Raw genomic sequence first — 15496 nt, forward strand, 5'->3', positions numbered from 1 at the left:
TGTTTGATCAAGTCAAAAGCTGGCCAAGCCTGGAGGCACTGCATTTGTGAGACACTGCCAGAATCTCTGAACTTTGTAAATACACTGGTATATGAGATCAGGGCAGGGAAATCATCTTCCATCACTCCCAAACGAGGGTATTTTCCAGTGGATTTTTACAATTGTTGTGAACCATTTGCAAAGTAGTTTTCTTTCTTCATTTCCACTGTTAAAGATTGATCTTCATCTGGGCCTCTTCTTTTCTCCTTATGATAATGCTTCATTAGGTGTGCAGGTGCTGCTGTAGTTTCACACCTTTAGAACCAGTGTATGCTGCCAGAACCCTGGGAATCACTAAACATGTCTGGTAACTATCCCAGGAAGATAATTAAGATTTATTTTTCACTTTGAGGAGGCTAAATGTGCCTTTGACGTGGTTGTAGTGAAAACCTGCCTGTGGAGGCAGCATGATGCCCTGCCATGCGCAAAGCTGCAGAAAGCAGGAGAGAGCGCTGGTAAGTATGCAGAAGCGATGATAGGATTTGTTCCACAGCGTGATCTCAGAAGAGCACAAGCTGTCTGTCAGAGCCATCAGAGAGCAGGGAAGGGTAGAAACGTTGTCAGAACCAGCGCGTGTGGTACCTGTGTTACCGTAGGCCCTTGGGATTAGGAACTGATAGAATTGTCCCCTGTACAGATGCATCGTAAGAAACAGTCTCCGCTTTGAAGCGCTTACAATCTAAATAGCAAAGGAAACTGTGAAGAGGCTTGCCAAAGGTCACCCAGCAGGCCAGTGGCAGAGTTGGGAATAGAATCTAGGTCTCTTGATCTTCATCCAGTGCTCTTGCCACTGGAACACACTGTAATCAATGTGCTGATGCTAGTCAATGTGCATGAGTAGGTGTGAAGGTGCTGTTCAGGCCTAATTCTTCCACGTGCTGGAGCTCTGGAGGCAAAATTGGTTGATGTTTAACTGAAGTCAGGGAAAAGTATGGCACTGTCACACTGATAGTCCTGATTATGAGAGGCTCACAAAAATGCATTGATACTGATACTGTTTTTATCTCATGAATTAGAAATAAAAAAATAACGCTCCACATTAAAATGCTGCTTGTAAAAAATAATAATTAAAAAAAAAACTTAAGGATTTTCAAGATAAACTTGTTTAGCAGCTGTAATAGAACTGGAGAAAAGCCTGTGATGAATATAGAAATGTGAACATGCTGGTGGAAAACGGGGTATGCCATCTAAACAGGCCGGCTGCTCTGTTTATCCGTGGGTTTGTTGTTATACTTCTTTGCACTGAATCTGGTCCCTGGTTACTGTCCCACTAAAGCAGCCATGCTGTTAATCAAAATGCTAGTTAAAGGAATTCTGCCCTGTGATATTTTTTATCTTGGGTTTGTAAGATCTGATCGAAAGGCAGCACTGTGTGTCGCCTCAGTTAAATGTTACAGGAATAGCCGATTTATTTGATTGTGTTAATTTTTACAGATGCAGATTTACTTCTACAATCCTGATGACTTTGACAGTTTTGGAGCAGCAATTTTAGAAAACCGGATAATAGGAGCCATGGCTGTGTTTTTTCAAGTAAGTTGTACAGTGGCTAAAGTACTAAAACCAAAGAGTTCGCCAGCTCTTTTTTATTCATTTTATTCATTGAATTGTTTCTTGTTTAATGGATGCATCTGTTTTCTCGGTCACACCTGTCTAAATGAAAGATATTTCATATTGTCTAATGTGTGATTTAAAATGTAAATAAGTGTGTTTAGAAACATAATGAAAATTTTTGCATGAATTATTCTGATTTTATAGCTACTTGACTCGTGCACAGATTGGAGAGCACGTTTATCATGGAACTTACTTCGCTGCTGAAGCATGGTGCTCAGGTTCTCAGAATGTTAACAGACTTATATAAAAGTGCTTCTGTTTGTAGAAGATTTTAAACTCAGACATAATTTGCCAGCAGATTAATCAATAACTTCAGTCAATTTTTCTGTAGTAGTCTCTTATTCTAAATTGCCATGGTAACAAGTTCTTGGACAGATCACATTTCCCACTGTGTGAATTTATGCATTTCTTTTTTTAAATATATTTTCAAAAATATGAATGTTCAGTTAGTTGATTCGTTGGTTTGGCACACTTGAGCTCTGCAGTCCTTTATAGAGACTGCTGCGTATGACGGCTGGCAGGTCAAGTCAAATTGGAGTGGTAGTCAGCAGTGTGGGCCTTTTTAGTCACGTTACAGCAGAAGAGAGCTTTTACGTTTCTGACTGGAGGATAAATTGAGGCAAGTGTGTTGAAGCTGCTTTACAGCACTGGGCTGTTCCAGAGTAGTATCTAATGAACAATGTGAAACAACTAAAGATAAGAACATAAGAATGGCCATACTGGGTCAGACCAATGGTCTATCCAGCCCAGTATCCTGTCTTCAAACAGTGACCAGTGCCAGGTGTAATTATAACACTGACAGACCCCGGTTGTAGTCCGGTGGGATCGAACCTGGAACCTCTGGAACTTAGTGTATGAGCCTCTACTGCATGAGCTAAAAGCAAACTGGCTCTTAGCTAAGGATGTAGAGCAGACTCATTACTTTCTCTCTCTCTAAGTGGTCTCAGTGCCACTAGATGGGACAGAACACCACCCTCAGAGGTGTGTTCATTTTTCAGAAGAATAACAAAGCTCATGGTACATCCTGTTTCTCTAATAAGTTTGAGAGGCGTCACACACCTTTGGGAAAGTAGAGGGTTTGTCCTGAAGAGTAGGTGGAGCTTTTTATTACTTTTGTGAAGCTGAATTAAAACGTGATTGCGAGAAGAGGTGATTCTGTTCAATTGAAAGGAATTTGGATCCAAGGGGAAACGTGTGTCATCTTCTTTATATTAGATGGGCAGACCTGACTTCGCTGTCCAAAGTGAATATAGCTTATCTTCTCCTTTTTCTTTCATTTTGATCAGATTCCATGAAAAAGAGGAGGGGGCAGATCCTCAGCTCATATAAATTGTCATACTCTATTGGGATGACTTCACTGAAACTATACATGTTGAAAGAGGAGTGGCAGGGTTGGAGTGGGGGATGGGGCCTTCGGGGGAGGAGTAGAGTGGGGGTGGGGCCTGGGGCTGAGCAGGGGAGGGCTTGGGGATCCACAGCAAAATTTTAAATCAAAATGGGGGTTCTTGGCTACTAAAGTTTGAGAACCACTGCTCTAGAGTAGCCCTGATCAGGAAGAGCTGTTTCTAATTGCTGGCTGAGGATGGGCTGAGGAGAGCCCCAAAGGCTCCTTTGTCCATTACAGGAACAGGAAGTGGTCAGGGGGAAGAGAGAGAGAAACTTTTTTTCAGATGTCTCTAAAAATTTACTGTGATTATTTTTTGTATTCCTCCATCTGCAAAAGCAGGTGCCTTAGTCACTGTGTGTTCCACTTTACAGGGCTCAGAGGGAGCCATAAAACCCACTAAAAATAATGTAAGGTAGTGTTTTAGTATTGTAAAACATCCTGATTTAAGGTATCTTGAGCCCAGTTGAGTGCTGTGGCTCCTTAGGGGAAACAGGGAATCCACATTTTTCAAATTCCTAGCCCTGCAAGGCTTTAATGATGTGACATCTGTATGATGCAGCTGGGTTTCTGTGGTGCAGGAGCCATGAAGTCTGATGAACTCTCTCCCATATCTCTGATCATTTCCAAAGAAGGGGACTAAGCTAAGTCTGGAGCATACTGTCCTGATGACAGGCCTGCCTTGTAGCTGCAAACAAATTTTTTTTCTCCTAATTTTTCTGCCTCCAAGTTTGAATTATAAATCAGTTATGTATTAATGATTCACTTTTTGGATCTGTTGGAAGACTATCTTCAGGAAAGCTGTATGAAAGGATGACAAGTCACCTATGCAAATGTCTAGCTATCTAGGCCCAGATCCTGCAAAGATTTAAAGTTGTGCTGAATTCGGCGCAGCTGGAGTAGCCCCATTGACTTCAATGTTAAGCAGGACAGCTGCAATCTTGGCCAACACCTGGGGTTGAACTGGGGCATCTCTAGAGCTGAAAGCATGTGTCTTGAGCTGAAGAGCCATAGTACATAGCTGTCAGCTGAACCAGACTTTTCAGGATTGGAGGGTTAGGGGATAGGGAACTTCTGTATTTCAGTGGTTCTGAATAGAAAGAAAAAGCTTCAGATGACCTTTGCAATCTGACGTAAGACAAAATAAACAGGTGTAAAATTAAAATTGATATCCCCAAGGAGAGTAAATAGCTATTAACTTTTGCAAACCATGTTGTGTATCTAAATATGGAACACCCCTGACTCTCTGAAGGCTCCTTCTTTGCTCCTGTGGGCTTCCATTGTGGTTGTAATCTAGCTACATATTGCATGCTGGGGCATATCTCAGGGTGGGAGCTAGACCACAAAAAAAGAAGAGAAGGTTTCCCTCTCTACTACTACTAGGTGCTGAATACTTCTCTTAACACAGGGGTTCTCAAACTGGGGGTCGGGACTCCTCAGGAGGTCACGAGGTTATTACATGGGAGGGTTGTGAGCTGTCAACCTCCACCCAAACCCTACTTTCCCTGCAGCATTTATAATGGTGTTAAATATATTAAAAAGTGTTTTTAATTATAATGGGGGTCACACTCAGAGACTTGCTATGTGAAAGGGGTCAGCAGTAAATTTAAAAAAAAAAAACATTTTAAATAGCTACTTGCAAGTAGTCACCTTGAAGAATGGTTTTCTGACTTCCGCCCAGAAAATTCCAGGACGTCGCTGTCGGCTTTTTGTGTAATACTACTTGCCCGCCCAATATTAGACTCATTGTTTCCAGTCCTTTAGATGCTTGGTTTTTGTCTAGTAAATAGAGCCTTCTCTCGCTTCACGATTTAGGAATATGTTTCCAAGTGTTGGATTAATTATGGGACAAAGCTTGTTTTTTAAATACAAAAAGAAAATTAAATAGTGCCTGTTTTGCTACATAAATATTGTATTGTGTAATGGATTTGCTAGGGTTTGCCATTAAATGAAGGCTTGAACTATTCCTGAGGTTTTAATGCAGTGTTAGACTGGATTTGTGTGTTTACAACACTGAATTTATGGTCTGGCAGGTGTTTTGTGCTTGACCGATATTCACAAATGTTCCTTCTAAATTCAGGTTCCCCAGTAAGTGAATATTATACTGAGCTATATAATTATTGGTGAAACATTGAATAATTAAGAACCCTTCTTTTCCTCCTTTTTAATAATTTAACTTAGACCATATAAGAATTTTCCTTATTGAATTCATTATGTTTCAAGGGCACTTTCCAAGTATAGTACATTGGATTCGAACTTGACTAAATTGAAGCAATTACAACTTGGTTGTAATGAGTGCTGATGAAGTCTGTATTTTTCTCATTGCTTTCAAAGACTTTATCTCAAGCCTTATGATGATGATGAATTATTTTCAATGTTGTCAGGGTAGTTGACCTCATGACTGAATAAAATTACAAGGTTAAGTTGAATGAGAAATTCTTGCAGGTGCAAGCAGCATACATTCATAGGTGTTAATCTGAGTTTGTTTTTGAATGTGGTTTATACTCCTGAAAAATGATTCTCTGAAAATAATACCATGGGGAGTTCCATGTTGATGGTTTCTCAAGGGCTCCATATCAGATGTTCTCAGTTTGCAAGTAAAGCAATGTTTTTTCTGACTGCCAGACTGCGATCTCAAACTGGGATCTGAAAGCCAATATTGTGCATTTGATTTGAAATTCCCCCTCATGCAGAGGGCCAGCATGAGACCCGTGTGCAATTTAAGTCTGACTTAAGCCATGATCAGCCTTGATCAAATTTCACCCTGGCAGCTTGTTGGAGATGCACAAGGCAGGAAACAATCCAGCTTACTTTCCCATAGATGAGTTGGCCTCGTGCTCCTAATAGAAGTCATAACTAATTTTTGTCATTAAAAATTAGCAGATTAATCTCCTTGGATGCATAGGGAGCAGACAGACAGACATATATTTTCTGATAGTGCAGAACACCAAAAGTGTCATCACAGTGCACAGTAAACACAACACATGGGAAGAATTGGCCAGCAGTCTCCCTCCACAATTCGCCATCTTCACACAGCCTTGAGAAGTGCCCCATATTGTGTCCCAGCCAGCCAGTCTCATTGTCACATTCATGGCAGGTGCCCCCTGCCCCTGACACAAGTCCCTTTGGCAATCCTCCTCTGCTCCCATGTCCGACAAACTCACGTTTGCTTTGTCTGATTGTCTTGATAATATGATGTATCTCTCCACTTATGTGGTACAGTTGGGCAGTTACCTCCTCGTTAGTCATATAGGAGGTAGAGTTAATGCACATCAATTGCCTGTAGCATTTCAAATTGAAGGCAGCCTCTGAATCAGAGTGGATAAAAATCAATTATTATTTTTTAAATGTTAAAATCAGATTTTTTTATTTAAATCAGACTTTTTTGATAAACTGCTTTTTGAGGAAAAAACCTATCTAAAGATCATTTTAATTAGATACATTATAGCTCAAAGATATCGCATCATGGGATAGGGATTATACTTTCTAATTCTATAGTATGAGACAATATATTCATGTAAAGTTTAAGAAAAGTTTTTTGTAAATGAGTTCCAATAGTTCATGGATTAGGGATCCAATTTTATGGGGTTCCAGAGGCTTCTGTATAGATTATTTAGGTTAATCTTTCTATCTACCCAATGGGACTCAGTGCTCAGTCTAGAAGATACCATCAGAGCTAATTAGTTTTGCAGTTCTCAAACTGTGGATTTGGGTCTCTGAAGATAACATGCTCTTTAACAGCAAAAAAAAAAAAAAAGTTTTAAAATAAGTATATATTGAGGTGAGAAATAACGGACCTTAACCCTGTTGTCCTTCTGCAAATTTGTGTACACAGTCAATCCCTTACCTCTCTCTAAAAGTTCAATGAATAGAAGATTGTTGGGGGCAGAATAGATCTGGACAAGGAGAAGAAGTCTGGAGATAAATGAGAAGGGAGGAACAGGCACTAAAAACAAAAGTGAAACTGTTTGAGCAGCATATTCCGGAAGTCTTGAGGTCTTTCTGAGTGTAGCCTTTATTGATTTGAGATCACCATACCATTCTCTCACTAGAAGGGAAAACCTATAATGGCAGCAGGCCATAAAAGAGATCCAGTTTGGGTCTCATCTATCTCTGAGTTGTGAAGAATATGTATTAAGATTATAATGACCAACAAGAATGCACTTTTATGTAGAAATCCTTGATTAAATCGAGTCTTCCTGACTAGTGATTTAAATCATTTAAATCAATTTGATTTAAATCAAATCCGCCCTGCTCTGAATGTCCTGATTTCTTAGCATCCATGTTTCGCATATGTATAGCAAGATGCTGAAGACATCAGAGCAGATACAGGGACGGGGAAAGGTACCATTGTACACAGTTGCTGTCCTGACCATAACCTCACTTTAAACAACATTCAAGAAAAATACTGTATCTATAAGGGAACATGGTAAGTACTTGCATACAAACAACAGTAGATTCGGCTCAGCTCATCAAGGACCGTGTCCGTGCTGTGAATGTCTTGGATTATGCATCTGTTTTTGTCTTTCCATTTCACTGAGTGCTTCCCTTCTCACTGATGCAGGTGCAGTCCCCATGAGGCAGTATAGTGACAGTGTGAAAAATGGTTTCAAAGTCCCTGTGATGAGGCTGCAGGATTAAGTTTGGTATTGTTTTTGTGTGCATGGCTCGAGCATGACAGGGACACAACTCTCCGTGGCTGAGTAACACAGGGCAAGACAGGTTGCTCAAAGTGTTTTGGGGTCAGTGCCCCATTTTGTGATGGCCAGTTTTTGGCATACGCGATTCTTGGTGGGCATTCACTTTCTTTTTCAGCTTTCTGATGTGCTCTCTGAATGTCAGTGTTTGGCCTAACCTGGAGGTTTATAAGTGCTCAGGTATTATACCATCCCTTGATATCTGGAGCTAAATCTACCCACATACTTTCAGTTAGCAGTGCCAATTTAGCGAGGAATAAAAGATGACTGCTTTCTCACAGGGTATGCAGGTGTGAGGAGAACTCAGATCACACCATTCCAGGCTGGACCTTTCTGTCTCTTCCCTGACCCCCAGTGGGGCCATGAATCCCAGCAGTTGGCCCACCCAGAGGGGAGGTAGATGGCTTTAAAAACTGGTCACCTGTATATTCTGATTATTTTAGAGAGTTATTCAGTAGCTCTTCTAGTAGAATAAGGTAGATGGCGAACTGCTTCTGTTATCTGCCAGGGCTGTGGTGTGTACACCTGGTCAAAATTTTTCACTTGAAATGTTTTTTCAATGGAAAGGGATTTTTCATCAAAATGAAAACTTCTGCAGGAAATGTCTATATTCCAAATATCTCTTTGGTTCTGATTTTTCAATGAAACCTCGATCAACTGAAGGTTTTTATCTGAAAACTGAGAAGGGGAAGGGGAAGGCATGTTTTAAAACCATTATGTACTAGGCATCCCTTTTACCTTGCTATTTGAGTCATTCAGCATATAACTCTGTAATGATTTCAAAGTGAATTCACTACTATTAAAAGGTGCTAGATTCCATTTATCTGTAGAACGGGCAGGGCACGTGTAGTGGCTGTGCATTCTTCCTTCCATGGCTCTGCCAATGCTCCTCACATGTGACAAGCCCAGAGGTGTCTCGAGGTTCCACTGATGTGGTTCAAATCACTGGTCTCTCTGCTGGGACTGCCAATCTGGATGGCACGCAGTGTTGCTGTAGCCGTGTTGGTCCCAGGATATTAGAGAGACAAGGTGGGTGAGGCAGTATCTTTTATTGGACCAACTTCCGTTGGAGAGAGAGACAAGCTTTCAAATTTAAAATTTTTATTAAAGCTAATGTTAAAAATTATATAATACATAGGTTGAGAAAGAGTGTCTGTTAATCTGGGTTTAGTGCTTAGATTATCCAGAAATACAAAGTTTGTTTTTAAAGTCACATGATACATACAGTACCTAATCAGCAATAGCCCAAATTTAGGTGAATAGATTTAAGAATGTAGTTTAGATGTTCACATCCAAGTATTCGGGTACATAACTCATGAAAATTGTACAGAGATTTGGTTGTGGAAAGCAAAATATAGCAATGAGTGAAGATTGTCCGTCAGTAATTGAGTATTTAAGGTAGATTGTCCATTTAGACAATCCAATCCATGAGGAAAGTATTTCAGTTTCTTTCCTTACTGCGCTTCTCATCGGCACTCCAGCTCATCCCTCCTGGAATTGCCAATGTCCGGTGATGTGTTCTATGTAGATGACCCTCGACCACCTGATGGCATCCAAAACCATGGTGCCGCATCAGCCGAGTGTAGTGTTGACCGATTCTGCATTCCTTCAACACTAGCTCGTTACTGGAACCCCGTGCAGCCAAGGCACAGATGGTCAGCGCCTGTGTCTGAACCTAGTAACCCTTAAGGTTTCGGCCAGGGGAGCGTATTTCTCCACCTTTCGAGTTCGAGCATAGTGGAAGACTGGGGTCCTGTTCTCAAAGGACACAGTGACATCCACCATGATGATATTTGGGTCCTCGTTGGTGGTGATGATGTCCGGTCGCTGTTGGCAGTTGGGGATGATGGAGTTCATGGCAACCTTCCCTATGGGTGGCAGGATGGCTCTGACCAGGGATTTTGGATGGTAGTATTTTGCAGCTACCAGATTCTGGAATGGGGCTTGCAGCAGAGCTCTTCTTCAAGTCTGGGAAAGAGATTCCGAGCTTTACAGCTAAATACAATGTGGAACAGATTGTTTAGCATAGGGAGTTAGCACAAATTTTAAGGGACCTTTGAAGTGGAGTAGCCCATTAACACCTCTGTAGTCATTGGACAAAAATAATGTGTTGGGTTTACTATTTATTACAACAATCTGTAACCCACAACTCCCCCTTTTTTGTCCTATGACTGCAAAGGTGTTATCTTGAATGGTCCCTTACAATATGTGTTAACTGCTTATGCTAAGCAATTTGTTCTACCTTATTTATCTGTGAAACTCTGAGTATCTTTCCCAGACCCAAAGAAGAGCTCTGTGTGGCTTGAAAAATTCTCTCTCTCTCTCCAACAGAAGCTGGTCCAATAAAAGATACTACCTCACCAACCTTGTCTCTCTAATCTGGATGGTGTCATTTTAGTGATGTGTGCACTAGTCTATACTATGATTTGGAGTGAAATCAAGTTGTTTCACATTGAAATATCTACAACCACCAAATATCTAAAGAATCACATCATGTCTACGTTACAAAATTAAATCAATTTAACTTACTTCGGTATGCAGCCGCTAGAGTAATTACATCGCTTGCGCGTGTCTACATTTTGATCCTTGTGTTGGAGATGCTCATCCTCACCAGAAGCGATTGTTCTGTCAGTGTGGGGCATTGTGGGACGGCTTCTGAAAGCCAGTAACAGTTGATGTAAGCAACGCAGTGTCTGCACTGACCAGGTGGCGACCTAACTACATTGACTCTATGCCTGTCATAAACAGATAGCTAAGGGTTAATGTCTCTTTCACCTGGAAAGGAGTAACCTGAAACACCTGACCAGAGGACCAATCAGGAAACAAGACTTTTTCAAATCTGGGTGGAGGGAAGTTTTGGGTATGAATTCTTTGTTCTTTGTCTTGTGTCTGACCCTCTCGGCTATGAGAGTGATCTTTCTGTCTCCTGCCTTTCTAATCTTCTATTTCCCAGTTGTAAGTACAAAGAGATAAGACAGTAGGTTTATATTGTTTGTTTTTTGTATTTACATGTGTGTAGTTGCTGGAATGTGTTAAATTGTATTCTTTGTGGATAAGGCTGTTTGTTCATATTTCTTTTAAGCAATTGACCCTGTATTTGTCACCTTAATACAGAGAGACCATTTTTATGTATTTTTCTTTCTTCTTATAAAGCTTTCTTTTTTAGACCTGTTGGAGTTTTTCTTTAGTGGGAATTCCAGGGAATTAAGTCTGCAACTCACCAGGGAATTGGTGGGAGAAAGAAGTCAGGGGAAAATCTCTTTGTGTTAGATTTACTAAGCCTGACTTTGCATACCCTCTGGGTGAAGAGGGAAGTACTTGTGTTTCCTGGCTGGAAACGGGGGAGGGTGGAGTCCCTCTGTTTAGATTCACGGAGCTTGCTTCTGTGTATCTCTCCAGGAACCCAGGGAGGGAACACCTGGAAGGGAGAAGGGAGGGGAAATAGTTTATTCCCCTTTGTTGTAAGACTCAAGGAATTTGGGTCTTTGGGGTCCCCAGGGAAGGTTTTTGGGGGGACCAGAGTGCCCCAAAACACTCTAATTTTTTGGGTGGTGGCAGCTTTACCAGGTCCAAGCTGGTAACTAAGCTTGGAGGTTTTCATGCTAACACCCATATTTTGGACGCTAAGGTCCAAATCTGGGAAATATGTTATGACAATGCCTCTCATGGAGTTGGAGTTATTAAGTTTGCATAGTGGGAGAGTTACATCAGCAGGATTGAAATTTAAGTGTAGATGCTTATGTAGTTAGGTCGACATAAACTGCCTTGTGTCGACCCAACTCTGTAATGTAGACCAGGCCTCAGCCTCTACTAGGTCTCCATTCAGCACAGGCTTAATTTAAAGGCTTAAGTTCAATGGGACTATTTATGGGTTAAACCTAATGCTTCACATACTTTGCGGGATCCAGGCCCCAGTTACTGTAGTGTGAGCAGGGTGTGACCTGGCAACCAAGAAGTGACAGGTCACAAATCCCCTTAGTATCCTTGAGCCAGCCACTCGTATTAGTTCATATAAAACATTTGTACGAGTCACATTTCAAAGGAATAATTACATGGATTAAATCCATTCAGGCATATTGCACTGCTGTTTTTTTTTAACCATATCACAATGTAATTCATTGCACACTTCACTACTTGCTTTATTAAAACCAAACTGAAATGTGTTCAAAACAAACATATTGCTTTTGCATTTGAAATATTCATCTTCCAGACATACAGTAGATTCATTATAGTGGAGAGTACTTCAGCCCTTGATTACTGCTGTGAAAGACACAATACTGAATCCCTAAGCACCCGTTAAATATTCGATAGTGCAGAAATCCAGGAGGAGGTAACAGAATTCTTATTTCCACAAGGAGGGTATATAAATCTGTTTTGCCATTTAAAAAGAAAACAGCAGTGATTAGTTAATACATCACACATAGCTAAACAAATACAGAAGATCCAATAAAAATGAATTTTTAAAACTGTTTTTAGAAATGCTTTTCAGCTGTTTAAATATCTGTATAATGATGAGTCATGCTGGTATCGCAACAAAATTATTTAAAGGTATTTTAGACACCCCCTGCCCCAAAGATGCACCTAGGCACCAAAGGTGGAACTCCCAAGAGAGACTGAGATGCTGCAGTGCTGAGGGTTGCAGGACCTAACTTTCAGGCACCCTGCGGCCTGGTGGAATTCACAGCCCGGGCAGAGTTACCCTGTACAATGCATGGAGAGAGTCCGGTACCTGAGAATGAGATTCACAAAATCGAGCAAGCTGAACGGGGAGCCACTCAAGCTAGCCAGCAGGATATGCTGAGGAGAGGCGTGTGGCCTGCACCCTCCAAAGGTATCGGGCAGCTAACTCTGGGCTGGAGGGAGGTGCCTGCTGTGAACCCTCTTTGGAGTTGGATACTTACACCAGGTCAGCTGTTTTTGAAGAAAAATGATGGTGGTTGGTGGTTCTGCCACCCTTATAACTGTTAGCCCAGTGGTTAGAGCATTCACCGAGGCTGTGGGAAACCCAGGTTAAAAATTCCCACCCTGCCAGCTGTGAGACATGGACCTCCCATCTTGCAGGTGAGTGCCCTAACCACTGGGCTATGGGGGATTTTAGGACTGGGCACTCAGTCACTCCTGTTGAAGCAGTTGTGCTGTAGGTAAATAATTAAATAGTCATTGGGCCAAAGGGCGCATGAGGGCCCTCACCTGGGAGGAGAGAACCAGGTTCCAGTCCCATTCCTCCCATTAATGTTTAAAAGTAGTGCTCAGCTCTGCCTTACACAGGAGGTCATACTAGACAGTCCCTAGGTGGACTAGATGGTCCCTTCAGGCCACGTGATCTGTGAACTTCTAAACAGTTAAAGGATGGGTCATACGAAAAACATAAATAGACAAACAAATCATAGAAGATATACACTGTTAATACAGCTCAGGAGATACTGCAAGTTACAGTACAAAGGCGCATCTCTACAGAAGGAAAAATATCTTAAAGTCTATGAGTCTATATCTTCTTACCTTTAGAGTACAGAGTTGCCTAGAAAATTATTAAAATACATCTGAAAAAGATGATTTCTTACCATACAAAAAGTTTAAACATCAAATCCTGAGATGTGCCTAATATCCTCAACTAATGTCGGTTTCAGTAGGTGGAAGGCACTGAACTGGTCCCAAGATTTGTCTCTGTGGCTAAAATTTTCCATACTTTGGTGCCTATAGTTAAACAGTACGGCTGATCCAAAATTTTGAATTGAAAATTTTTTGTTGCAAAAATTAGCATTTGAATGACGTGCACATTTTTATGGAATTTTCCTCAAAATTCCTATCAAAAACATTTTTTATCACTTTTGTAGAAATTTTCTATGGTCATGGGGAGGCAGTTGGTATCGGACATTTTCCAGCCTTCATTATTAAGTATCTAAATAAATAAATATAATAGTAACTTTGGTGTTTCTTGACTTCTGAGTGCTGAACATTTGCAACTGTATCTTAATTGAGTGTCTTTGTTTGGGATTGCTGTAATAAGGGCAAGTTTTAGTATTAAAACAAACGTCTACAGTTGTTGTTTTGGGGTTGGGTGGGCGGGGACTCTAAATGCTAAAGCTATATTTTAGCTCCTAAATAGGTGGCCTAATTTTCCAGAGTGCTGAGCAAACAACACCCATTGAAGGCTTAAATTTAGTTGTGAAGCTTCAGATGTTCTTTTGATGCAGTGGAAAATACTGATGCTACAAACACTGCCAGAGTTACTTTGGCCTGACTCCCGAGAGCTCAGAATCTGAGTTTTTTGCAAAGCCCTCTAAAGGCTTGATCTCATATACCTCTCACAAGCGAAACTCCTGTTCGTCCTCAGAGGAGTGTGGGTTTAGGCTCTATTGTTCATGTGGTGGGGCATTCCTAGGGATTATCCTTTAGAAGTAGTTCATACTGATCAATTTAGAAAGACTGTGATGAGCATGGCTGGAGTGCAGTGGTGTTCACACGTATGTGTACGAGTGAGGGAGGCAGACTGACAAGACTGCTGACACTGACCATTCTTGGAATCAAAGGTGTCTCTCCGCTTATGCTTGCCCGTGTTCTGCCAAGAGGCATTTGCAATCTCTAGATCATGATGGTTGCATCCTGCTGTGCTGAAACTTTTCTATCCACAGGCAAACTGTGCAGTGCAGAAAGATAATTTACCTTATGTGCACTTATCTTCCATAAGGCTCAAACAATCATTTTACCCTCCTTTCTCCTGCTTTATAAATTGTTTCATGGTATTTTTCAATAGGGCACAGGAGTATGAAACCCAAGACCATGAACAGATGACCTCCAGAATGTAAAACCTTCAATTAAAGCCTGATTATAGGATCAGGCTTTATAAGAGCATGCTCTATACATAGAGTGACAGAATGTAGTTTTCTCACCGATGTTTAGCAAAATAGCAGAATGCACAGTCAGTCTTTGGGCTTTGTTTTTATTTTTTAATTTTTTTTTAATTTCAGGTACATCTACATAAATGCAACTTATCCATAATCAGAGAGAGGAATGAATTGTGTGTTTTCTTTAATTCGCTGTAGATATCTCCTTAGGTTCTAATGTTTGTTAAGCCCTGTGTAGAGGTGGTAACTATCACCTTAGACTTTCATTTGTCTCTCTCTGATATGTTAACAAAGAGAGTGGTTTACATTGGTGACTGGTTGTCTAATGACTTTTTGCTATTTCCTGCTTTTAGTGAGACAGCATATTCCATCGCTTTGATTTTTTTAATGAAAATGCCAACATTACTGATGTTAGGAATGAAAAACTGGTAAGCTGTTTTACTACTGAGAGAAGACTCTAGATTTAAATTTGAATCCACCTCTAATATTTGATGGAGTATCTTCTCTTCTCTTCTCAGTGTATTGAGCTGACTCTCATTTACACTAATCATGAGTTCGTCACGAGCATTGCACAGAGAATAGACTCCTGTGCTCCTACACTTTAATGTTCCTTTGCATGTCAGAATGGGTGTCTTTATTTTTGACTTTCAGCTTCTTTGCTTTTCCAAGTGATTATTAATCAATTAATGTAATAGAATTAATAATTCCTATTGGGATGACATTTCTTTTTTGCCTTATGTCACTGACTTACCGTATATACTCGTTCATAAGCTGAATATTTTTGGCAAAAAGATGACGCATCGAAGAGCGGGGGTCAGCTTGTAAATGGGTCTACACCAAAATTTGATGATTTAAAACTCTATGGAATCATTGAATTGAATATCTAATACATGGTTGTTCTGTTTACCTGGAGCATCTGC

At 40.7% G+C, this 15496-nt stretch overlaps 1 protein-coding gene across 2 annotated transcripts in view; it reads left to right on the plus strand.

The window, feature by feature from the left end:
* Positions 1 to 15496, plus strand: part of PTPRG (protein tyrosine phosphatase receptor type G) — a 597139-nt gene that overhangs the window by 395113 nt on the left and 186530 nt on the right. For both annotated transcript variants that reach the window (XM_050957273.1, XM_050957274.1), the window contains exon 5: positions 1474 to 1569. In XM_050957273.1, coding sequence (XP_050813230.1) covers positions 1474 to 1569 — 96 coding nt within the window. The remainder of the gene's footprint in view (positions 1 to 1473; positions 1570 to 15496) is intronic.

The sequence above is a fragment of the Gopherus flavomarginatus genome, chromosome 6, assembly GCF_025201925.1.
Source record: "Gopherus flavomarginatus isolate rGopFla2 chromosome 6, rGopFla2.mat.asm, whole genome shotgun sequence".
Taxonomy (NCBI): Eukaryota; Metazoa; Chordata; order Testudines; family Testudinidae; genus Gopherus; species Gopherus flavomarginatus.